The sequence below is a fragment of the Littorina saxatilis genome, linkage group LG10 (assembly GCF_037325665.1).
Source record: "Littorina saxatilis isolate snail1 linkage group LG10, US_GU_Lsax_2.0, whole genome shotgun sequence".
In the NCBI taxonomy this organism is placed as follows: domain Eukaryota; kingdom Metazoa; phylum Mollusca; class Gastropoda; order Littorinimorpha; family Littorinidae; genus Littorina; species Littorina saxatilis.
In genome coordinates this window covers 1,566,996-1,594,438 of record NC_090254.1, presented here as the reverse complement: position 1 = coordinate 1,594,438, position 27,443 = coordinate 1,566,996, and the positions used below count along the sequence as shown (strand labels likewise).

General features: G+C 42.6%; 1 protein-coding gene across 1 annotated transcript in view; it reads left to right on the top strand.

Moving 5' to 3' along the window:
- Positions 1 to 19,507, top strand: part of LOC138979109 (transmembrane protein 26-like) — a 74,410-nt gene extending 54,903 nt beyond the window's left edge. Inside the window, exons 3-6 of the mRNA XM_070351920.1 lie at positions 3,460 to 3,673; positions 17,228 to 17,437; positions 18,336 to 18,589; positions 19,036 to 19,507. Of these exons, the coding sequence (XP_070208021.1) occupies positions 3,460 to 3,673; positions 17,228 to 17,437; positions 18,336 to 18,589; positions 19,036 to 19,507 (1,150 nt within the window). The remainder of the gene's footprint in view (positions 1 to 3,459; positions 3,674 to 17,227; positions 17,438 to 18,335; positions 18,590 to 19,035) is intronic.
- The last annotated feature ends 7,936 nt before the right edge of the window (positions 19,508 to 27,443 follow it).

The following is a 27,443-nucleotide window of genomic DNA, read 5'->3' as shown; positions in this document are numbered from 1 at the left end:
CAGTTCAGATTGTCTCTTGTGTCTTGTGCTGTCATTATGGTCAGTTCAGATTGTGTCTAGTGCTGTCATTATGGTCAGTTCAGATTGTCTCTTGTGTCCTGTGCTGTCATTATGGTCAGTTCAGATTGTGTCTTGTGCTGTCATTATGGTCAGTTCAGATTGTCTCTTGTGTCCTGTGCTGTCATTATGGTCAGTTCAGATTGTGTCTTGTGCTGTCATTATGGTCAGTTCAGATTGTGTCTAGTGCTGTCATTATGGTCAGTTCAGATTGTGTCTTGTGCTGTCATTATGGTCAGTTCAGATTGTCTCTTGTGTCTTGTGCTGTCATTATGGTCAGTTCAGATTGTGTCTAGTGCTGTCATTATGGTCAGTTCAGACTGTCTCTTGTGTCTTTTGCTGTCATTATGGTCAGTTCAGATTGTGTCTTGTGTCTAGTGCTGTCATTATGGTCAGTTCAGATTGTCTCTTGTCTTGTGCTGTCATTATGGTCAGTTCAGATTGTCTCTTGTCTTGTGCTGTCATTATGGTCAGTTCAGACTGTCTCTTGTGTCTAGTGCTGTCATTATGGTCAGTTCAGATTGTCTCGTGTGTCTAGTGCTGTCATTATGGTCAGTTCAGACTGTCACTTGTGTCTTGTGTCTTGTGCTGTCATTATGGTCAGTTCAGATTGTCTCTTGTGTCTTGTGCTGTCATTATGGTCAGTTCAGATTGTGTCTTGTGCTGTCATTATGGTCAGTTCAGATTGTGTCTTGTGCTGTCATTATGGTCAGTTCAGATTGTGTCTTGTGCTGTCATTATGGTCAGTTCAGATTGTTTCTTGTGCTGTCATTATGGTCAGTTCAGATTGTGTCTTTTGCTGTCATTATGGTCAGTTCAGACTGTGTCTTGTGCTGTCATTATGGTCAGTTCAGATTGTCTCTTGTGTCTTGTGCTGTCATTATGGTCAGTTCAGATTGTGTCTTGTGCTGTCATTATGGTCAGTTCAGATTGTGTCTAGTGCTGTCATTATGGTCAGTTCAGATTGTCTCTTGTGTCTTTTGCTGTCATTATGGTCAGTTCAGATTGTCTCTTGTGTCTTTTGCTGTCATTATGGTCAGTTCAGATTGTGTCTTGTGTCTTGTGCTGTCATTATGGTCAGTTCAGATTGTGTCTCGTGTCTTGTGCTGTCAGTATGGTCAGTTCAGATTGTGTCTCGTGTCTTGTGCTGTCATTATGGTCAGTTCAGACTGTCTCTTGTGTCTAGTGCTGTCATTATGGTCAGTTCAGATTGTCTCGTGTGTCTAGTGCTGTCATTATGGTCAGTTCAGATTGTGTCGTGTGCTGTCATTATGGTCAGTTCAGATTGTCTCTTGTGTCTTGTGCTGTCATTATGGTCAGTTCAGATTGTCTCTTGTGTCTTGTGCTAGCATTATAGTCAGTTCAATTACCAGTACATTTAGTACTACAATTACCAGTACATTTAGTAGTACAATTACCAGTACATTTAGTAGTACATTTAGTAGTACATTTAGTAGTACATTTAGTAGTACATTTAGTACTACATTTAGTAGTACATTTAGTAGTACAATTACCAGTACATTTAGTAGTACATTTAGTAGTACATTTAGTAGTAAATTTAGTAAATGTAACGTTTTGTTTTGCCTATAATAAACGTTACAATTACCTACCATTCCTGTTTGTTGATTCTGTCATGGTCAGTTTAGATTATCATTTTGTTTGTTTGTTTGCTTAACGCCCAGCCGACCACGAAGGGCCATATCAGGGCGGTGCTGCTTTGACATATAACGTGCGCCACACACAAGACAGAAGTCGCAACACAGGCTTCATGTCTCACCCAGTCACATTATTCTGACACCGGACCAACCAGTCCTAGCACTAACCCCATAATGCCAGACGCCAGGCGGAGCAGCCACTAGATTGCCAATTTTAAAGTCTTAGGTATGACCCCGCCGGGGTTCGAACCCACGACCTCCCGATCACGGGGCGGACGCCTTACCACTAGGCCAACCGTGCCGGTGATTGATTCTGTCATGGTCAGTTCAGATCTTCAGTTGTTTGTTATGGTATGTTATGGTTTTATGTGTGCCCGAGACATGCTTTCACGAAGATGTCATTATTTAGCATAGTTACACGACACTTTCGACCAAACCATCACAAGGCTATCCAAATCACAACACAATGTCCCATGATTCCCAAGTCGTCAGAAAACTGTCCAAAATGGCTCCATCGATTGTACTCCCTTCACTCTTCCGTTCCTCTCTGCTTGTTCCGCCCCAGTGTGATCACCTACCTGATGTGACCTATTACCTGTGGTTACCTGTGATTACCACTTAATACCTGTGCTTGCAGGTTCTGCCCCAGCGTGTTCACCTACCTGATCTGACCTATTACCTGTGATTACCTGTGATTACCACTGAATGCCTGTGATTGCAGGTTCTGCCCCAGTGTGTTCATCTACCTGATGTGACCTATTACCTGTGTTTACCTGTGATTACCTTTGTTTACCTGTGAATACCCGTGCTTGCAGGTTCTGCCCCAGTGTGTTCATCTACCTGATGTGACCTATTACCTGTGTTTACCTGTGATTGCAGGTTCTGCCCCAGTGTGTTTATCTACCTGCTGTAACCTATTACCTGTGTTTACCTGTGAATACCTGTGATTGCAGGTTCTGCCCCAGTGTGTTCATCTACCTGATGTGACCTATTACCTGTGTTTACCTGTGAATACCTGTGATTGCAGGTTCTGCCCCAGTGTGTTCATCTACCTGCTGTAACCTATTACCTGTGTTTACCTGTGATTGCAGGTTCTGCCCCAGTGTGTTCATCTACCTGCTGTAACCTATTACCTGTGTTTACCTGTGAATTCCTGTGATTGCAGGTTCTGCCCCAGTGTGTTCATCTACCTGCTGTAACCTATTACCTGTATTTACCTGTGAATACCTGTGATTGCAGGTTCTGCCCCAGTGTGTTCATCTACCTGCTGTAACCTATTACCTGTGTTTACCTGTGAATTCCTGTGATTGCAGGTTCTGCCCCAGTGTGTTCATCTACCTGCTGTAACCTATTACCTGTGTTTACCTGTGAATACCTGTGATTGCAGGTTCTGCCCCAGTGTGTTCATCTACCTGCTGTAACCTATTACCTGTGTTTACCTGTGATTGCAGGTTCTGCCCCAGTGTGTTCATCTACCTGCTGTAACCTATTACCTGTGTTTACCTGTGAATTCCTGTGATTGCAGGTTCTGCCCCAGTGTGTTCATCTACCTGCTGTAACCTATTACCTGTGTTTACCTGTGAATACCTGTGATTGCAGGTTCTGCCCCAGTGTGTTCATCTACCTGCTGTAACCTATTACCTGTGTTTACCTGTGAATACCTGTGATTGCAGGTTCTGCCCCAGTGTGTTCATCTACCTGCTGTAACCTATTACCTGTGTTTACCTGTGAATACCTGTGATTGCAGGTTCTGCCCCAGTGTGTTCATCTACCTGCTGTGCATGGTGCCAGCCATCTGGTTCCTGGAGCTGCACGAGATGGACAAGCGCATCGAGAAGCGCCGCACGTCCAACCTCACCACCATCGCGCAAGAGTTCCTCCGTAACCAGGGGGTAGACAACTTGACGGAAGATGACCCGCAGGGGGAGGAGCTGTTCGCCGATCTGGGCAATCTTTGGGATGTAAGTGTCACGAGTAGCGATGTTAATTGCATACGATACCGTTACATGCACAGCTTGCTGGTGACCTACACACTGGGGTAAGTGTCACGAGTAGCGATGTTAATTGCATACGATACCGTTACATGCACAGCCTGCTGGGGACCGACACACTTGGTGAGTGTCACGAGTAGAGATTTTCATTGCATACGATACCGTTACATGCACAGCCTGCTGGTGACCTACACACTGGGGTTGGTGTCACGAGTAGCGATGTTAATTGCATACGATACCGTTACATGCACAGCCTGCTGGGGACCTACACACTGGGGTAAGTGTCACGAGTAGCGATGTTAATTGCATACGATACCGTTACATGCACAGCCTGCTGAGGACCTACACACTGGGGTAAGTGTCACGAGTAGCGATGTTAATTGCATACGATACCGTTACATGCACAGCCTGCTGAGGACATACACACTGGGGTAGGTGTCACGAGTAGCGATGTTAATTGCATACGATACCGTTACATGCACAGCCTGCTGAGGACCTACACACTGGGGTAAGTGTCACGAGTAGCGATGTTAATTGCATACGATACTGTTACATGCACAGCCTGCTGAGGACCGACACACTTGGTGAAGTGTCATGAGTGGAGATGTTAGAAATACAGGAAACCTAAGCTACTGGAGATATGTGTAAACACGTTGGCATCAAAGTAACAGATTAACACCAAAAACAGTCATCGCCAAGACTATACTAAGATAGTCTCGAGTAACCACATCAAAAAAACCGAGACGGGTCACGCTAAAATACAACATTTAGTCAAGCTGTCGAACTCACAGAATGAAACTGAACGCAATGCAATTTTTCAGCAAGACCGTATACTCGAGCATCGTAAGTCCACCGCTCGTGGCAAAGGCAGTGAAATTGACAAGAAGAGCGGGGTAGTAGTTGCGCTGAGAAGAATAGCACGCTTTTCTGTACCTCTCTTCGTTTTAACCTTCTGAGCGTGTTTTTAATCCAAACATATCATATCTATATGTTTTTGGAAGCAGGAACCGACAAGGAATAAGATGCAAGTGTTTTTAAATTGATTTCGAAAATTTAATTTTGATCATAATTTTAATATTTTTAATTTTCAGAGCTTGTTTTTAATCCAAATATAACATATTTATATGTTTTTGGAATCAGAAAATGATGAAGAATAAGATGAACGTAAATTTGGATCGTTTTATAAAAAAAGTTTTTTTTTTACAATTTTCAGATTTTTAATGACAAAAGTCAATAATTAATTTTTAAGCCACCAAGCTGAAATGCAATACCGAAGTCCGGCCTTCGTCGAAGATTGCTTGGCCAAAATGTCAATCAATTTGATTGAAAAATGAGGGTGTGACAGTGCCGCCTCAACGTTTACAAAAAGCCGGATATGACGTCATCAAAGGTATTTATCGAAAAAAAGAACAAATGTCCGGGGATATTATTCCCAGGAACTCTCATGTACAATTTCATAAAGATCGATCCAGTAGTTTGGTCTGAATCGCTCTACACACACATAGGCACAGACACACACTCATACATATACACACACACATATACACACACATACACATACACATACACACACACACACACACACACACACACACACACACACACACACACACACATACACCACGACCCTCGTCTCGATTCCCCCTCTATGTTAAAACATTGAGTCAAAACTTGACTAAATATAAAAAAATCATTTGGCTTTCAGCCGCCTACGATTTTCAGCAGGTAACTCAAAAAGTGTGTTGTTCGGCTTACACATCTGTTTTTATTCCGATCGCTATCTGCTATCTCGTCGTTGGCACGCGTGTGTTTGAAAATAACGATTGTTTTGGTTTGGAGTAGGCCATCAGAGGTGTGGACCTAGACTTAAATACAGTAACTCATTGATATAAGAAATGAACGATAACTTTTCATGCAGAATCGTTAAAGTGACCTTGTGTGTTGATAATAGTCTAGTCTCTGAAACAACATTGTTCTTGTTCTTTTTCGCGGAAAAGATCGGCCTGACAGCTTGGATATGTGTATATTTCTCATTGAAAACATCAACACTCTTAGCGTCAGACATATACAGTGTGTATTCCCATTCAGCGACTCCACCCAAAACTGACGCCAGGTTTCCGCTGTACAAAGCAATCTTTTCAATGCACGTTCTTCTTCTCTCAGTTGTTTGTCTTTTTACATTTAGTCAAGTTTTGACTAAATGTTTTAACATAGAGGGGGGAATCGAGACGAGGGTCGTGGTGTGTGTGTGTGTGTGTGTGTGTGTGTGTGTGTGTGTCTGTGTGTGTCTGTGTGTGTCTGTGTCTGTGTCTATGTGTCTGTGTCTGTGTCTGTGTGTGTGTGTGTGTAGAGCGATTCAGAGTAAACTACTGGACCGATCTTTATGACATTTTTCATGAGAGTTCCTGGGTATGATATCCCCGGACGTTTTCTTCTTTTTTTTGATAAATGTCTTTGATGACGTCATATCCGGCATTTTGACAAAGTTGAGGCAGCACTGTCACACCCTCAATTTTCAATCAAATTGAATGAAATTTTGGCCAAGCAATCTTCGACGAAGGCCGGACTTTGGTATTGCATTTCAGCTTGGAGGCTTAAAAATTAATTAATGACTTTGGTCATTACAAATCTGAAAATTGTGTAATTAAAATTATTTTTTATCAAACGATCCAAAATTACATTTATCGTATTCTTCGTCATCTTGTGATTCCAAAAACATATAAATATGTTATATTTGGATTAAAAACAAGCTCTGAAAATTAAAAATATAAAAATTATGATTAAAATTAAATTTCCGAAATCGATTTAAAAACACTTTCATCTTATTCCTTGTCCGTTCCCGATTCCAAAAACATATAGATATGATATGTTTGGATTAAAAACACGTTCAGAGATCTAGAGTTAAAAAGACAAGAGATATAGAAAAGCGTGCTATCCTCCTCAGCGCAACCGCTACCGCGCTTTTCTGGATTGTTAATTTCACTGCCTTTGCCACGAGCGGTGGACAGACGATGCTACGAGTGTACGGTCTTGCGGAAAAAATGCAATGCGTTCAGTTTCATTCTGTTCGTTCGACTGAGCTTGACTAAATGTTGTATTTTCGCCTTACGCGACTTGTTTCTTTTTTCGAGCGTCTCGTGCAGAGATGAGTGCCTTCCGGCCTGACATAGTTTGTTGAAAGGAATGATGGAATCATTATCTGCTGTTGGTCTGAGCATTTTTTGCAACCAGCTCAGTTAGAGTTGTGTTCCTGCAGCGGATTATAAGGCAGTGGGTGCTCGTTGAGTAAACATGTATTCGATAAAGTCGGGCAAGAGTAATTTGAATTTTATGCATACAATTCAGACAGCGACTTCTAGGTGGAGACGAGGGTCGTGATGTATGTGTGTGTGTGTGTGTGTGTGTGTGTGTGTGTGTGTGTGTGTGTGTGTCTGTGCATGTGTGTGTGTAGAGCGATTCAGACCAAACTACTGGACCGATCTTTATGAAATTTTACATGAGAGTTCCTGGGTATGATATCCCCGGATTTCTTTTTTTCGATAAATACCTTTGATGACGTCATATCCGGCTTTTTGTAAAAGTTGAGGCGGCACTGTCACACCCTCATTTTTGAATCAAATTGATTGAAATTTTGGCCAAGCAATCTTCGACGAAGGCCGGACTTCGGTATTGCAATTAAGCTTGGTGGCTTAAAAATTAATTGATGACATTGGTCATTAAAAATCTGAAAATTGTAAAAAAAAAACTTTTCTTTATAAAACGATCTAAATTTACGTTCATCTTATTTTTCATCATTTTCTGATTCCAAAAACATATAAATATGTAATATTTGGATTAAAAACAGGCTCTGAAAATTAAAAATACTAAAATTATGATCAAAATTGAAATTTCGAAATCGTTTCAAAAACACTTTCATCTTATTTCTTGTCGGTTCCTGATTCCAAAAACATATAGATATGATATGTTTGGATTAAAAACACGCTCAGAAAGTTAAAACGAAGAGAGGTACAGAAAAGCGTGCTATTCTTCTCAGCGCAACTACTACCCCGCTCTTCTTGTCAATTTCACTGCCTTTGCCACGAGCGGTGGACTTACGATGCTACGAGTATACGGTCTTGCTGAAAAATTGCATTGCGTTCAGTTTCATTCTGTGAGTTCGACAGCTTGACTAAATGTTGTATTTTCGCCTTACGCGACTTGTTTTTCTTGATTTTGTTTCCATTTAAAAAAAAAATCTTGATGGAAACCAGACGGATCAGGCGATGTATTATGCCTAGGTCCATCAAGAGTTGTAACCTTCATCTGCTGTTTCTCTTAAATGTTTGGACAGAGTATCATTCAGGGGCAGTTTGCACACACACTCACACACACACACACCACACACACACCCACACACACACACACACACACACACACACACACACACACACACACAAACACACACACACACACACGCGAGCACAAACGATACTTCAATGCTGTTCACGAGTCTATTTTGAGCGGAAACAGACATGTAACGAGTGCACACAGATAATGAGAACGGAGAGGAAGATGAAAGACGAGGAAGGCAATAGATGAAAGACGAGGAAGGCAATAGATGGCACCCGGTGATCATCATATGCCTCAGGTCATCTCACGTCGCATTTACCGTGTTTGGAAGGGATGCCTGTCGATCGGTAAATGTCAACAAATGTATAACGTTAGCAACGCAGTTGTGCATGTGCAAACGGCCAGTGTGTTTGATAACATCCCGAAAAACTCAAGTACTTTCAAATAGATGGCAGTTGATTTGACGAGAGAGAGAGAGAGAGAGAGAGAGAGAGAGAGAGAGAGAGAGAGAGAGAGAGAGAGAGAGAGAGAGAGAGAGAGAGAGAGAGAGAGAGAGAGCGCCTAGGAATTGTCACATAAAGTTGCCCCCCCCCCCCCCACACACACACACACACATTAACACACACACATTAACACACACACACACACACATCATACACACACACACACACACTCGTACACACACACACACACACACACACACACACACACACACACACACACACACACACACACACACACACACACACACACACACACTTCTCAAAGAAGCTCTCGCGCCCAGTTCCCAATGTGTTTATACATATATATATACATAAAAGAGAGTGTCTGTCTGTGTGTCTGTCTGTCTGTAGTCGCCATACCTCTGAGATGGCAAGAGGCAGGAACAAGATAGTGTGCACGTACACTCCCAAGGTGCCGCAGATGTGCACCTGGGTTTTAGTTTCTTGATTCATTGTTTCCTTTCTCAGATTATGGACCTCCCATTTATTGAATACAGCCTATATGGTGCAAGACCAGTTCAGTGCCTACTGTTCACCTGTAGCAAGCACATCATGCCAGTGATATTAGAGACTCGCTATTGCTCCTATGAGGGGAAGAAATAAAGAAAGAAAAATTAACTGGACAGTTCCGGAAATTTCTAGAAGGTAAGGGAGATAACTCTTTTTTTGTATCCAAACAAAGGAGGTAAAGCTAATGATAATGGGATAGCGAGCGTCTTAAATTGCTACAGGGCTCCGCTTACTCCCGGGCGAAGCCGGGCTAAAGAAAAGAGAGTATCTGTCTGTCTGTGTGTGTGTGTGTGTGTCTGTCTGTCTGTGGTCGCCATACCTCAGAGATGGCAAAAGATAAGCACAAGATATTTTGCATGCACACTGCCCTGGACCCACAAATGTGCACCTGAGTTTAGTTTCTCCAGACATTGTTTCCTTCCTCGGATAATTACCCTCCCCATCTATCAATACAGTCTATATAGTGCAAGGGAGGTAAGTCATGCTTTGTCACCCACGGAAGGGAGGTAACTCTCATCAAACCAGTATACCGTGTCATTCTCAAGGGTTACCCCCCGCCCGCTATCATCCCGCCGCCCCCCCCCCCCCCCACACACACACACACTAACCTTGCCCCCTGCTCCCCCTCCCTGCCTTCCAGATCATCGCGAATAATGTTTACGAAACGATCGCCTCAGTGAAAGATCACGAGAATTTACAGATTTCTCTCCCCTGTTCAAAAAGGTATGACGCGCTCACTCATGAGGTATGCGTGCTTTGATCAGACGGTAACTACAGTGGGTGTGAGAAGGGGTAAACAAATCACGAAGAACACGTTGAACCAAATAGAAACTTGCCTTGCCTATACATCCAACCCTGTATGAAAAGCGTGTGGTGAGAAAGAGTAGGCGGATAGCTTCAGATAGGTCCCATGTCCTAGCCCAACTCTATGAACTCCTTCCCTCTGGCCGTAGACTTCGCACGCACAAAGCTAGGACACTCAGGCTGCAAAACAGCTTCATCCCCAAATCCATCACCCTTAGCAACATGTAAACACATCCACATACCCGACTCAGCCCCTCTTCTGCCAGTGCAATCAGTAGTAATGTACATGTATGTTTTGGTTTTATGTACAACCGTATATTTCCTGCGATATGTATTGTATGTTATGATATTTTGCAATGATGTTTAGCCATAGTTCGTTATACGCGTAGGTGTGCGAGAATATGTAAGCGCAGTGCTTTAAATATGTCCATGTTATATAGTGCCATATGTTTTATGTAAAATCAATGTCTTGTTTGTATTATTGTTATGTACCACCCCTGAATTTCTCTATGAGATAATAAAGTATTCTTATTCTTATTCTTATTCTTAAATGTATGAGCTCACACTGTCATTTTTCTTATCCACATTGGAATAAGATTCGAGAGGTTTCTGAGAGAGGGGAGAGCAGAAACACCCGGGCGAAGCCGGGCCTGACTGCTAGTTTATAATAATAATAATTGTCAATAAGTACTGGTGTCACATGACTGATGTGAAACAGTTGATTGGCTAATGGCAATGCGCTTATAACTTGTAGCCACTCTTGGAGTGCACTAACTATCCCACAGAGCGTATTCATGCACCTGTGTCCCTTCTTTCGATTTGAAAAGATCCTTCTCATCCTCGGTGTTAGTGACATGTATCATGTAGTTTATCGTCTCGACACTACCAAATTATACTTGACTCTTAAATTCTCCGCGGCTAAAAGCAGAAGTGTTGTACTGTGTGTGCAATGCAGCATTTGGAAGTCGACTGATTCGACTGACTGTCCCACGTACATGTAGCAGACGACAGCGTCAGTCCAGAACTGAGTTGAACGGTTTTCGCATATTTCAGGACACGAACGATGTAAATAGAACACATACTCACCATGTAATCATAGCACCAACCTGTCATCATAGCACCAACCTGTAATCATAGCACCAACCTGTAATCATAGCACCAACCTGTAATCATAGCACCAACCTGTAATCTTAGCACCAACCTGTAATCATAGCACCAACCTGTAATCTTAGCACCAACCTGTAATCATAGCACCAACCTGTAATCATAGCACCAACCTGTAATCATAGCACCAACCTGTAATCTTAGCACCAACCTGTAATCTTAGCACCAACCTGTAATCTTAGCACCAACCTGTAATCATAGCACCAACCTGTAATCACAGCACCAACCTGTAATCATAGCACCAACCTGTAATCATAGCACCAACCTGTAATCACAGCACCAACCTGTAATCACAGCACCAACCTGTAATCACAGCACCAACCTGTAATCACAGCACCAACCTGTAATCACAGCACCAACCTGTAATCAGAGCACCAACCTGTAATCACAGCACCAACGTGTAATCACAGCACCAACCTGTAATCACAGCACCAACCTGTAATCACAGCACCAACCTGTAATCATAGCACCAACCTGTAATCACAGCACCAACCTGTAATCACAGCACCAACCTGTAATCACAGCACCAACCTGTAATCATAGCACCAACCTGTAATCATAGCACCAACCTGTAATCACAGCACCAACCTGTAATCACAGCACCAACCTGTAATCACAGCACCAACCTGTAATCATAGCACCAACCTGTAATCACAGCACCAACCTGTAATCATAGCACCAACCTGTAATCACAGCACCAACCTGTAATCATAGCACCAACCTGTAATCACAGCACCAACCTGTAATCATAGCACCAACCTGTAATCATAGCACCAACCTGTAATCATAGCACCAACCTGTAATCACAGCACCAACCTGTAATCATAGCACCAACCTGTAATCACAGCACCAACCTGTAATCACAGCACCAACCTGTAATCATAGCACCAACCTGTAATCATAGTACCAACCTGTAATCATAGCACCAACCTGTAATCATAGCACCAACCTGTAATCATAGCACCAACCTGTAATCATAGCACCAACATGTAATCATAGCACCAACCTGTAATCATAGCACCAACCTGTAATCATAGCACCAACATGTAATCATAGCACCAACCTGTAATCATAGCACCAACCTGTAATCATAGCACCAACCTGTAATCATAGCACCAACATGTAATCACAGCACCAACCTGTAATCACAGCACCAACCTGTAATCACAGCACCAACCTGTAATCACAGCACTAACCTGTAATCACAGCACCAACCTGTAATCATAGCACCAACCTGTAATCATAGCACCAACCTGTAATCATAACACCAACCTGTAATCATAGCACCAACCTCCCACATGAATGGAGATACATCACGAGAAATAACATGTCAACTTTATTTTTAGCGAATGAGCGAACCATCGTGTCATTTTGGCATCAGGGGACGCCATTCTGTTGCTGAGGGGTTGTTTAATTATTGGAAGCATAGAAACGTCTGGTACATGTTTTTCTACCAATATTTAACTGAATATAAAGGTGATACTGAATTGGCTCTTACGCAATTTGTGTCAATAGCGGCAGTGTCAGATTTAAAAGTTCGTGTGCTGCATGTGCTGGTAATATTGTTTTGCTTAGTGTTTACCCCGATACATTTGCAATTTGGTTGTCCTGCTTGTGGTTATAGAATAATCCATCGCACCCAGTCACCAGAGTGTTTATAGAATAATCCATCGCACCCAGTCACCAGAGTGTTTATAGAATAATCCATCGCACCCAGTCACCAGTGTGTTTATAGAATAATCCATCGCGCCCAGTCACCAGAGTGTTTATAGAATAATCCATCGCACCCAGTCACCAGAGTGTTTATAGAATAATCCATCGCACCCAGTCACCAGAGTGTTTATAGAATAATCCATCGCGCCCAGTCACCAGTATGAATGCTGCAGCTTGTTTTGCAAAATGTTTGGAGATTCATTCCTCTCTGGTGGTTTTGAATAGGAAAGAAGTCATAAATGAAATAAACATGAGATACACGTCTGACTGAGTGTTTAGGGAAAACTAAACATACAGAGAAGGTGTCCTCAACGTAACGTCTTCACCCGCGTAAGGTCGGCCTTGGATGGTGAGGTTTTACGTGCGATGTAAATGATTGCGATTGTACTGCGGACGTAACATGTAATGTATAGTTCCTGGTTAGCCCTCAGCACTGTGTGACCGTTCTGGTCTCTTCATCAGGAGAGCTTCGGCACTGTGTAACCGTTCTATTCTCTTCATTAGGAGAGCTTCGGCACTGTGTAACCGTTCTGTTCTCTTCATCAGGAGAGCTTCGGCACTGTGTAACCGTTCTGTTCTCTTCATTAGGAGAGCTTCGGCACTGTGTAACCGTTCTGTTCTCTTCATTAGGAGAGCTTCGGCACTGTGTAACCGTTCTGTTCTCTTCATTAGGAGAGCTTCGGCACTGTGTAACCGTTCTGTTCTCTTCATTAGGAGAGCTTCGGCACTGTGTAACCGTTCTGTTCTCTTCATTAGGAGAGCTTCGGCACTGTGTAACCGTTCTGGTCTCTTCATTAGGAGAGCTTCGGCACTGTGTAACCGTTCTGTTCTCTTCATTAGGAGAGCTTCGGCACTGTGTAACCGTTCTGTTCTCTTCATTAGGAGAGCTTCGGCACTGTGTAACCGTTCTGTTCTCTTCATTAGGAGAGCTTCGGCACTGTGTAACCGTTCTGGTCTCTTCATTAGGAGAGCTTCGGCACTGTGTAACCGTTCTGGTCTCTTCATTAGGAGAGCTTCGGCACTGTGTAACCGTTCTGGTCTCTTCATTAGGAGAGCTTCGGCACTGTGTAACCGTTCTGTTCTCTTCATCAGGAGAGCTTCGGCACTGTGTGACCGTTCTGGTCTCTTCATCAGGAGAGCTTCGGCACTGTGTGACCGTTCTGGTCTCTTCATCAGGAGAGCTTCGGCACTGTGTGACCGTTCTGGTCTCTTCATCAGGAGCGCTTCGGCGCCTGTCTGTCTCGGCCTCCGAGAAGAAGGAAAACAATGCACAATGAACGAGCCCCTGGCTGGTGTGCACAAGGAAGTTACCAACCGGGTTCGAGCAAGCTACAGAATCGGATTGGTTGAAATAGAGTGTTGTTTTGCTTGTGATTTCAACCGATCCGACTTCGCGGCTGGGTCCCACTTGCTTGGTGACTGTCTCGTGCACATCAGCCCAGCTATATCAATTTGTAGACCACCGGACTTGTGATCCCCGGGTCGCGGGTGTGAGAAATAGCCTATCTTTGACAATTCGATAGATTTTTGTTGCAGGTATTTGACTTCTTCTTCTTGTCGATCACACGTCTATTCTGTTAGTCCGGTCAGCGAGCCAACCTAGCCTTGACAATCGGATAGCGAGCCAGCCTAGCTTTGACAATCGGATAGCGAGCCAGCCTAGCCTTGACAATCGGATAGCGAGCCAGCCTAGCCTTAACATCGGATAGCGAGCCAGCCTAGCCTTATTTTATTTTATTTACGAGGATTTATATCGCGCACGTATCTCACCACACAAGGCGACTCAAGGCGCATGTTACCTATTAATGCCGTGTGAGATGCAATGTTTTACACAATATATCACGCATTCACATCGGCCAGTAGATCGACTGCCTTTAGGCGCTGCATCCACCTTTCACGGCCTATTATTCCAGGTCACACGGGTATTTTGATGGACATTTTTATCTACGCTTATACAATTTTGCCAGGAAAGACCCTTTTGTCAATCGTGGGATCTTTAACGTGCATACCCCAATGTAGTGTACACGAAGGGACCTCGGTTTATCGTCTCATCCGAAAGACTAGCACTTGAACCCACCACCTAGGTTAGAAAAGAGGGGAGAAAAATTGCTAACGCCCTGACCCAGGGTCGAACTCGCAACCTCTCGCTTCCGAGCGCAAGTGCGTTACCACTCGGCCACCCAGACCACCTTGACAATCGGATAGCGAGCCAGCCTAGCCTTGACAATCAGATAGCGAGCCAGCCTAGCCTTGACAATCGGATTGCGAGCCAGCCTAGCCTTGACAATCAGATAGCGAGCCAGCCTAGCCTTGACAATCGGATTGCGAGCCAGCCTAGCCTTGACAATCGGATAGCGAGCCAGCCTAGCCTTGACAATCGGATAGCTTTTTGTTGCTAGCATTTACTTTGGCTGCTTTCGGGCACGTCGTCCAGATATTTAGGCCGGCCACAGACATCCGGATTCATGTCGACTCCAATGAAGCCTCTGCTTGAGCACAGCGAAATCTTCTCACAATGCCTTGGACACTTAGAATGCACTATCACTGCCCCCTCTCACAATGCCTTGGACACTTAGAATGCACTATCACTGCCCCCTCTCACAATGCCTTGGACACTTAGAATGCACTATCACTGCCCCCTCTCACAATGCCTTGGACACTTAGAATGCACTATCACTGCCCCCTCTCACAATGCCTTGGACACTTAGAATGCACTATCACTGCCCCCTCTCACAATGCCTTGGACACTTAGAATGCACTATCACTGCCCCCTCTCACAATGCCTTGGACACTTAGAATGCACTATCACTGCCCAATGACTAGGCTTGTCCTAAGGTTATCCCAGAGTATGCATGGACACAGCGTTGAAGAAACTACTGACGACGTCCAAGCTGTCACGACTGTAAGCGCCTAGGGCTATATTTAGATTAGGCGCACAAATGTTCATAATAATAATAATAATAATAATGGTAAGAGCACCCACACAGCTTAGTGCGGCGTCGAACTTTCACACTTTGACACACGTTGAAAACTAATACCTTACCGGTGTAAACTAGTTCATAATAATCATAAAAAAATATCATTGACAAAAACAACAACGAAATTGTTTTTATCTAAAAACAACAACTCGAAGACGCCTCCATTAGCGAAAATTCGACTTTGTGTTTGGGCTGTATTTGTGTTGTTGAGTACCGATTTCTTGTGTTTTTCATCTTTTAAATAACAACAACAACAAACAAACGAAACCCCAACACGATAACTATAAAAATGAAAATGGTCGGCGTGGCGTGCCTAAGATTCCAGCAGATGGATTTGCTGAAACAGCCCTGTAACAACCGTATCTTCGCTGAAAAAAAGACTGACAGAAATTCCGAAGTTTAAAACTGTAATCAGTGCAGCCATCACAGCCATCACAGCGGCCTGGAAGCTAACACGTCAGTAGTGGCGTTTTTGTTGTGCCTGCTGCCAAGTAAGGTGCGAATTTATGTCAGGAATTTTGCTCTTTCGGGTACGAACTGCGTCAAACTCATCGTGTGTGTGTGTGTGTGTGTGTGTGTGTGTGTGTGTGTGTGTGTGTGTGTGTGTGAGTGTGTGTGTGTGTGTGTCGGTGTGTGTGTGTGTGTGTATGTGTGTGTGTGTGTGTGTGTGTGTGTGTGCGTGTGTCGGTGTGTGTGTCGGTGTCGATGTGTGTGTGTCGGTGTGTGTGTGTGTGCGCGCGTGTGTGTGCGTGCGTGCGTGCGTGCTTGTGTTTTTGAGTGTGTGTGAGTTTGTGTGAGCGCTAGCGCTTCAATTTATTTAGTTTATTTTGGGTTTAGATCAGATAACACAAGATTTGTTAGTTGTTTTCGGAGACCAAGAACAATGACTCACAAGTGATTTTGTTTATGTCTCCAGAACTTTGGAAGTGCCGCTGTGCTTCTGAACCATATGCGTTGGTTGGCAAGCATCCATTAAAATAGCAAGAAATACACACAATGATTGTAAGCACGAAAACAGTCAAAATACTATAAATCCGCGATGACCTTTTGAATACACCACACCCTATACCCGCAGTTGCATTTATTCTCATGTTTGTCCATTCTGTAATGTATGTTCATAATAGTTTTTATTATCGACAGCATACAATCAAAGAAAGCCCGAATAAGAAAGAAAGAAAGAAAGAAAGAAAGAAAAAAAGATGTTAATTAAACTTCTAAATATTATTACGCCATTTTTAGGGTGGTTGCGCCTGCTGTGGACAAATTCAAATACGATTGGAGTCCGTCTGCAGTTGCCCTGGCCGTTATATAGGAAATGGCCATCTCATCTTGCCCACTGGTGGCCTTGTTTTCAGATGAGCTTTGACATAGAACTCTACGACTCTTGGCTTTTTTTTCATTTCAGCTTTGATATAGAACTCTTCAACTGTTGTGTTCAGATGAGCTTTGATATAGAACGCTTCAACTGTTGTTTTTAGATGAGCTTTGACATAAAACTCAAAAACTCTTGGCCTTGTTTCCAGATGAACTTTGAGATCCGCATCCCGCTGCGCCTTAGGTCGGAGGAGTGGATCAAGATGCTGGAGCAGATGTTGCTGCTGTTGCTGATCCTGGGCCGCTGGCTGCTGCCTAAAGGCAAGCTGACGCACGACCAGCTGTCACAGCTGCTGCTGGTGTATATCGGCACGGCCGCCGACATCGTCGAGTTCTTCGACGCCTTCAAGGAGGAAGTGGTGCGTGTCGCACGTGTAGACGTTCAGTTAGTTGTTAGTTAGAACCAATATTGTTTTTAACAAGACGTTTGAAAAAATGATGCGTGTCGCCTGAGAGACGTTTACTTGGCTATACGAGATCCAATTGTTTGTAGTCCAGCAGCATTGTGTGTGAAGAAATACCCGTGTGACTTGGAATAATAGGCCGTGAAAAGTAGGATATGCGCCGAAATGGCTGCGATCTGCTGGCCGATGTGAATGCGTGATGTATTGTGTAAAAAAATTCCATCTCACACGGCATAAATAAATCCCTGCGCCTTGAATATGTGCGCAATATAAATTGCATAAAAAAAACTGCGCTTAGAACTGTGCCCACGGAATACGCGCGATATAAGCCTCATATTGATTGATTGATTGATTGAAGAGTTGCTAGTCGAGGTGGTGGTCGTTTGAATCTTTTGACCAAGGTTCGGTGAATTAAGACACCACCAGCATCTCGCTTTCAGAGTGCAGTACGAGCCCATCCTATGTACCTGGTCGTTCAGCCTGATCCAGTTCTGCCTTTACTACTTTACCTTACCTTACCTAACCTTACCATAACTTACCTTACCTGTCGGTCGAACAGGTGAAATTTTAGCCGATCTAATGCATGTCGACCCTGGGCATCTGGTCGTTGAGGCTGATTCATTTAACCTAATCTTAACTTGTACGGGTGGTGAGGACAGATTTCTTTTGTTTGTCAACTTATCTTACCGTTTACTCTGACCTGACCTTACCTATATGTTGAACAGGTGAAGTACGAGCCCATCCTGTGCTTGTCCATCCTGGGCATCTGGTCGTTCAGCCTGATCCAGTTCTGCCTTTACGAATTTACCTTACCTTACTGTAACTAACCGGACATTACCTGTCTGTTGAACAGGTGAAGTACGAGCCCATCCTGTGCATGTCCATCCTGGGCATCTGGTCGTTCAGCCTGATCCAGTTCTGCCTGGTGCTCACCGCGTCCCGGGCACGCCGTGATCAGAGCGGCCTGGTGCCCATACGCCGCGCTAAGAAGACGGCAGGGGAGGGGAAGGGGGCGGGGTGCTGCTCGGCTGACGTGTACGGCATCATCATCTCCATCGTGCTGCAAGACGGACCCTTCCTCGTGCTGCGGCTACTGCTCATCTTCAAGTGAGGCTGGTTGATACTGTGTCACAGTGTGTGTGTGGAAGGGGGGTGGGGGGGGGGTTAGGGAGAGGGTGTAGATGTGTGTGTGTGTGTGTGTGGGGGGGGTGTTAGAGGGGTGAGGCTGGTCGGTGTGTGTGTGTATATTTGTATGTGTGTGTTGTATGCGTGTTGTTTATGTGTGGGTGCGCGTGCGTGTGTGTGTGTGTCTGTCAGTCTGCCCGTCTGTATGTGAACTGATAAATAAAAAGAAACACTATTTCATGCACCTTTTGTGCACACAGAAGACTTGCTTTGAAGTCAACGAGATGGAATACACTGCCCCTGAGATATCCCATTGGTGTTAAAACTGTCTAAAGTGCATGAGCTACACCTGTGTGTGTTTCAGGTACAATGTTCTACACCTGTGTGTGTGTTTCAGGTACAATGTTCTACACCTGTGTGTGTTTCAGGTACAACGTGCTGAGCTACACCAACATGTTCTTCACCTCCAAGAACACCATCGTCATCGTGCTGCTCCTTTACCGCCTAGTCGTCGTGCAGATCGAGAAGCGACGAGAGTGCGACGAAGAATCGGAGACCGCCCTGCTCAAGGAACGAGGCCGCCGCTTGGCTGAATGCGCCTCGCTCACGCCCAGCTCGTGCAGTGGCAAGAGCCGATTGGTCAACAGCGGCAGTTCCTATAGCAACGGGTTCTACGCGCCGTCTCGCAGCACCACGCCGCACCGGGATGTCGGGCTGTCTGCCAGCATGGGGAGTATCGCCAGGCACTCATTGGCCGGCAGTGCGGGGGATAACGGCACTGTGGGGGGAGGGGGAGGGGGAAGGGAAGGCGCTGGGACGATGAGGAGGGGGACCATAGCAGCAGCGGCAGGCAGGTGGAACCGCACCTACACCGTAGACAACTTGAACTCGCCCGTGTGAAGGCCGTCAGGTACTGACGTCACGAGTTTTGTGTGAAGGCCGTCACGTGCTGACGTCAAGAGTTTTGTGTGAAGGCCGTCACTTGCTGACGTCAAGAGTTTTGTGTGAAGGCCGTTGCGTGCTGACCGAGTTTTGTGTGAAGGCCGTCACGTGCTGACGTCAAGAGTTTTGTGTGAAGGCCGTCACGTGCTGACGTCAAGAGTTTTGTGTGAAGGCCGTCACGTGCTGACGTCAAGAGTTTTGTGTGAAGGTCGTCACGTGCTGACGTCAAAATTTTTGTGCAAAGGCCGTCACGTGCTGACGTCAAGAGTTTTGTGTGAAGGCCGTCACGTGCTGACGTCAAGAGTTTTGTGTGAAGGTCGTCACGTGCTGACGTCAAGGGTTTTGTGTGAAGGCCGTCACGTGCTGACCTCAAGAGTTTTGTGTGAAGGCCGTCACGTGCTGACGTCAAGAGTTTTGTGTGAAGGCCGTCACGTGCTGACGTCAAGAGTTTTGTATGAAGGCCGTTACGTGCTGACGTCAAAATTTTTGTGCAAAGGCCGTCACGTGCTGACCTCAAGAGTTTTGTGTGAAGGCGTCACGTGCTGACCTCAAGAGTTTTGTGTCAAGTGCTACAAACAGCCCGTGTGAAGGCCGTCACGTGCTGACCTCAAGAGTTTTGTGTCAAGTGCTACAAACAGCCCGTGTGAAGGCCGTCACGTGCTGACCTCAAGAGTTTTGTGTCAAGTGCTACAAACAGCCCGTGTGAAGGCCGTCACGTGCTGACCTCAAGAGTGTTGTGTCAAGTGCTACAAACAGCACGTGCGTGAAAGAAGACATCGGAGTTTTGGGGACCGCCCTTCGCCCTTTGAGTTCATCTCGTATTTGGACAACGTAAACTCGCCCTTGCGATGGCCTCAAGAGTTTTTGTGCAACAAGCAGTACATGCGTGAAGCGAGGCATGCGAGTTTTGGGGCCCGCTCTTTTGCACATCGAGTCCCTCTCGTACTTGGACAACGTCAACTCGTCCGTGTGATGAAGATCGCCCATCAAGAGTTTGTGTGTGAAATGCAACAAGCAGTATTCGTGCGCGTGCTTGAGAGGAGACATTGGAGGTTCGGGGACCCCCCTTTGCCCTTTGAGTTCATCTCGTATCTGGACAATTTGAACTCGCCCGTGTGATGGCCTCAAGAGTTTGGGTGTGAAGGTGAAGTGCACCAAGCAGTACGTGCGTGAAGGGAGATATTGGAGCTTAGGGGAACCCCCTTTGCACAGCGAGTCCCTCTCTGGTATGACTGGAGGAGAAGTGCAAGCCAGGGAGAGGAATGTCTGCGACTTTTGTCGTTGCCAAGACAGTTGGGAGAAATGTTTTTTGTTCCGTTGATTCCATAGGAACAGTGCTTGGGATGCATACGAAGCAAACAGAAGTGTTATACATCTGTGCACTTGAAACAAGCTGAAACTAAACCTTGAAAAAGGCGTTGAGATGTAACCGTGACCGTATCAGATTCTCGCTTGGGTTACCGTGGACTCGGAGGCAAGATCTATATAGTTTGTACATGTAAGCACAGATCTGCAGAATGTGACCGTATCTCTGACAGGTGGCGCATGAAGAGCCAGAATAAACCAACAACAAGAAAGGTTATTGGAACGTTTCATTATTAACAAAACAAAACGTTACATTTAAAGAATTCAACGTTTCAATAACCTACCTTTCTTGTTTGTTGATTCAACATCTGTTTTTGCATGAACAGCCAGTTATGCTTGATTGGACAACTTCATTTTCCTGGGACTGTAGAGTATGACACATTGTTTGTGGTCCTATCGGCCGTGGTAGCTTTTTGAGGAACACCACGACATATGTACTTGACTGTCAGCATTGACGATCCATTCACATTATTTCACATTACAATTCTGTCAGGACTTTGCTTCTGTAAAAACAGGTACAATGCTTTGTCGGATTTTCTTCTTGCAAAAAGCTTCTACCCTTGAAAGTGTGTTTTTAATGTAAGTATCGAACCGAAGTACACTGTAGGAGAAAGCTTGTAGTACATGTAAATCCTGCATACCGAAAATCACAAGCGTCTTTTCTCCACTGCCGATTAAAAGAGAGAGAGAGAGAGAGAGAGAGAGAGAGAGAGAGAGAGAGAGAGAGAGAGAGAGAGAGAGAGAGAGAGAGACAAGACAAAATCTTTATTATCGAGGGTAATAGATAAGCAAGAATATTGCTTTTTTACATCCAGCCCTCGCCCTAATATAGGGTCAACAAGAACAGAAAACAATATAATCAAATAACTATCACATCAAACTTATAATACATTATATATATATACAGATATACATTTGTCATGCTGCATTTTAAGTACAATTTCCAATAATAAATATGTCAATTTTTAACATATCTTAATTTAGATCTGCATATTATTATAATTTAGTTTAACATGCACATACATTTTAAATGAATTGTTGAACCATTCAGCACATGTTTAGTTGCATTATGTGCGACATATAATTTTTTTTGAAGCTGTCTGTGTTTGTTTTATGCTTAAGAAAAATAGGAAGTGAGTTCCATAGGACCGCACCTGAATATAGAAGGCTTGATTTGAAAAGGTCAATACGTGGAGTCGGTGTGATGATTTTTAGTCTGTTATAGTTCAAAATAAAATTATCACGTAATGTCTCCGGTGCATATCCTGACATCACTTTATGCATTATAACACCTTTATTATACATTAACCTTTTTTGAAATGGTAATACTTGCAAATTTGTATAATCAGATTCTGAAGGAGTGTGATTTTTTAGCATAATAAGCTTAACTGCTCTTCTGTGAAGACTGGCTAAAGGTTTCAAAACATTAGCACTTGCACAATCCCACACAGTGGATGCATAATCAATATTTGACAAGATGTGATTGTAAAAAAAAATCTTTCGCGAGTGGAGATTCAAGAAATGTTTTATTTTTGATAACTGATATATTTTTTGGGAAGCAATCTTACAGATGTAATCAATGTGATCATGCCATGATAAATTATTATCAATCTTTACACCAAGGACTTTGTGGTGAGACACTTCTTCCAATACTTGATTTTTAATATAAAGAGGTGGAATGCTCGATAATAGATTTTGTCGTTTCTGTCTTGTGGTTATTAGCATAAATTTTGTTTTAGTATGGTTAAGAGACATATGGTTTAACTCTGACCAATTCAGGAGTGCATCAATGCTTTCTTGTAGAGTTTTTGATAAATAATTTATGGAATGGTGACTAGAATGAATAGTAGTGTCATCTGCAAACAACTCACAGTTATTATCTATGTACAGTGGTAAATCATTGACATAAATGGAGAACAATAATGGGCCTAAAACAGATCCCTGTGGGACCCCATATTTCAAAGTACTTTCATTTGAATATGATGCATTAGTAAATGTAATTTGTTTTCTATTTAAAAGAAAAGATTTAAGAATATTAATGGTGGTGCATTGCATGCCATATATTGACAATTTCCTAATGAGAAGAGAATGATCAATAACATCGAACGCCTTTGCAAAATCAACAAAAAGTGCTGCAGAAAATTTGTTAGAATTTATGTTGGTTAGCCATTGATCAATTAGATTTATAAGAGCTGTATGACATGAGTGCTTTTTGCGAAAACCAGATTGTTTTGGATGGAATAAATTGTTTTTATCAAAATGTGCTAAGGCATGTTTATATATATGTTTTTCCAAGGGTTTTGAAAGTGGTGACAGGATTGAAATAGGCCTGTAATTAGAAGGATCAGAAGGATCACCTGATTTAAACAGAGGGATTACCTTAGCTTGCTTAAATGCTGTTGGAAAATAAGAAGTGGTAATGCATAAGTTGTAAATGTATGTCAAGGTGTCTGTTATTACAGGAGCAGCTATTTTCAATATTTTACTGTCTATTCTATCTACACCCCGGGTTCCTGTTTGTTTGAGATGAACAAGTGCAAAGTAAACTTCAGACACAGTCATGTGTTGTAGCGGCATTTCTGCCTCTATTCTCTTGGATTTGCAATGATCTATTAAGGTATTTAAATCATTTTCTTGTGTTCTATCAATAGGAATAACTTTTTCTCCCACTGTAGAAAAATGTAAATTAAGTTTATCAGCAGAAATGTTTTTCATGGCAGTTGGGTGTGAATTAGAACGCTTGTTTGTTAATAAATTAATGGCTTTCCAAATTGATTTTGAATCTTGTTTAGATGACACTAGTTCAGTGAAATAGTTTTTCTTTTTAGTTCTTTTTAGGGAACTTACATTATTTCTTTGCCGTTTATATCCTTCAAAATCACCCTTTGCTTTCAAATAATCCCTGTGGTTTGCAGCATCTTCTGTTTCTTGATCAAGCCACTTTGGTTTCTCAATATGTCTAACTCTGTGCGTAATTAATGGTGCATGTTTATCATAAATAGAAATAAAAATATTATACCAATGCTCCAAAGCTTTATCAGGATTCTGAAAGCTATAGACTTCAGAAAGAGGACTGTGAATTAAATCAGAGAGAAAATCATTTTTATTAAAACGCGAGAAACGACGATAAGTTACAGTTTTATGTCCAGCTTTAGGGATTTTAATACCTTTCCTTGACCAGGTAAGACAAACTGGATAATGATCACTGCAAGATAAAATAGGAACGCATGTTTCAATAATATTTTGTTTTTCTGACACATAAATATGATCAATAAGAGTTTTAGAAACAGCCATGACCCTAGTGGGTAACTGAACCATTTGTTGCAAATCAAAGCTATTAATTGTATTATTCCAATTTTTATGTGGCTTCATTAAATCAATATTAAAATCTCCTAAGAGCAAGATTTCTTTTGAATCCAGTGTTGCAGAGTCCATCATAATAGTAAAGTTATCTGCCCAATTTACTCTTTCAGAAGGGTTTCTATAAATAAATCCTAATAGTAAGGGCGGAGATCTTTTCAATTTAACTTCAATCCATATTGATTCAACTCCATGAACCTCAAGATGAGCTAGTCGTTTATATGTAACTGATTCACTTATGTAAACAGTAATGCCTGTTTCATTCGTTTTAACAGGATCATTACGAATAAGAGTATATCCTGGAACAATGATGTCAGAGTCTAACACATTATCTGATAGTCTGGATTCAGAAAAACCAAACATATGAAAACTTTTTCCAGAATTAAAAAGCACATTTGAAACATCAGTCATTTTGTTATATAAATGATTAATATTCAGGTGTCCAATGCGAAGCCCTTCCTTATTCGGCCAAGATGTTTTAGTTGAAGTCATGGTAATGTTTATAATTCCACAGCTTTTTTTCTTTTCCTTTTTTTTCAAATAATGACGAAAAGCAAGTAATGAAAAGTGACTACTTTTTCACAGACTATGCATGCCTGTTGAAAAGTTGCTTGCAATTTGAAAAAAATATAATACAGGTATATAATAACAATAATTATAAATGTTATACTAACAATTCCAAATTCGTAATAATAAAACTGAATGATGTCAGCAACCCAATATTGTCAGACACTATATTTCCAAATCTATATATACCACCACATACACAAGGTGAAGATAAACACCACTTAGTCAACACATCAATTCAGTTGAACTCATAAGTTCACTGACAATTGATGAAGAATTAAATAAATTGCTACTAAATTCAAAGAGAATTAAAATGTCAGGAATCCGTTGATCCTTAAATTCAGAAATAGCAGCAACACCGTCATATAATCATATTGATGCACTTACAAATGTAATCAACTCCTTTTGATTACATTGTTAACAATCATATGATAAACAGAGGAAGTGTACGTATTTTGTTCTCACAAAAAAAGATAGCTCAGCCATGAGCATTGTCACAATTCGAAATTCATAATAATCAAACTGAATAATGTCAGCAAATCAATCTTATCATACACTCAATGACCAATAATATACACCATAACGGACACAAGGGTGCAAATAAAGACCTCTTATTCCACACATCAGTTCAGTTTCACTCATCATTTTTTTTTCAAATGATGCAGAATTAGATAATTAGCCGTTCATTTCACAGATAATTGCAATGTCAGCACTTCGTTGATCCATAAATTCAGAAGTAGCAGCAACACTGTCACATAATCATAATGATGCATTAAAAAAATGTAATCAGATCCTTTTGATTACATTGATAACAAACCATATGATAATAAGCAGTGATGTACGTATTATTTCTCACACAAAAATAGCTCAGCTATCAGCATTGTCACAAGGAGGGAAGTGATTGATTGATAATAATAATGTCAATGTTATATCAGTTGTTCAATCTCTCTCTTTTTCACACACACACACACACACACACACACACACACACACACACACACACACACACACACACACACACACACACACACACACACACACACACTCTCTCACACACACACACACACACACACACACACACACACACACACACACACACACACACCATTAACAGATCTAATGTAAGAATTCAGATCTGACAGCGTCAAATTGAATCATAACACTAATGTTTACTTCAAACTAGAGTTTCAAACGCAATGTTCATTGATGCGTAGGCTGAATGATTGTTAACATACGGACTTTTGAAGGATGAGTATGGCAACCAGCGTGTAGAGTGAAGATGTGGATTGTAATTCATAGGGGGAGGAAACCAAGGTGGTAAAGAATGATTATTTGCCCACCAGGCATATTCAGGTGATGTTTCTCTTTGTATTGCCTGACCCACACACAGAGAGAGAGAGAGAGAGAGAAAGTAAAAAAAAAGAGAGAGAGAGAGAGAGAGAGAGCGAGCGAGAGAGAGAGAGAGAGAGAGAGAGAGAGAGAGAGAGAGAGAGAGAGACAGAGAGAGACAGAGAGAGACAGAGAGAGACAGCGAGATCACTACATTTCACGTTTCAGCGCACAAACTGTCAATAGGACTACACGACAGGGTAACAACCCACATCTTGGTCTTCATTTACCTGTCGGTATCTTTTGTTCTGATTGTCCCTCGCCACAGCCTCTCTCTCATAACAAATCCAAGCTCCCTTCCACTGTTGAAATATGCCAATTTGAGTAAAACTGCGATTCTAAATTACCTTAGAATTCGGAAGAACGCCTTGTTTTGTTTCTGAAAAGTGAATAATTGCTCATGCAAGCAGGGGAGGGGAAATAGCTCAGTGGGTCGTGGCGCTGACTTCAAAACCAGTTGTCTCTATCGGCCTGGGTTCGATCCCCACGTTCGTCGAGGGATTTATTTTCCAGAGTCAACTTTGTGCAGACTCTCATCGGTGTCCGAACACCCCCGTGTGCACGCATGCGCACGATGAGGAACTTATGTTCACAGCGAAAGGCTCAGGGCTTGGAAACGCACAAAAAAAGGGTAGCGCCGTACTGTATGGCAGCTCGCTTTCCCCAGGGAGAAAGCAGCCCCAATTTCAATGAGGGTAATCTCACAGGAATATATGAAATTGTATCATTATCTTATCTTTATCCATGTGGGCCAGTTCACTGTGGTCTGACAGTGTCAATTCTAAAGAAATAACACGTTCTTTTCACTTTTTGTAGAGAATATCAATGGCAATTGCACTTGTTAAAGAGAAATTAAAAGACCAACAACAACAACAACAACAACAACAACAACAACAACAACAACAACAACAACAACAACAAACATTCATTAATGTTTTGTTGATCTTTACACCGTTTAGGTCCAATTTCCCTCAAAGAAAAAAATGAACACCTTTCTATTATTTTGTCATGGTTTTACATGTATCAACTATTAATTTAATTTTTTAACAACTGTTTGTACTGTTTTGATTTTTTTTGTACGTGCAGTCTACAATTGGCAAGCGATTGACTTGTAAATTATTTGATACGTTTGCCAGTACGCTATTTTTAATGCACAAGTATTCATTTGTCTTGTTTTTATCGATCATCGTTATTTTAAGCATCATAATTGTGA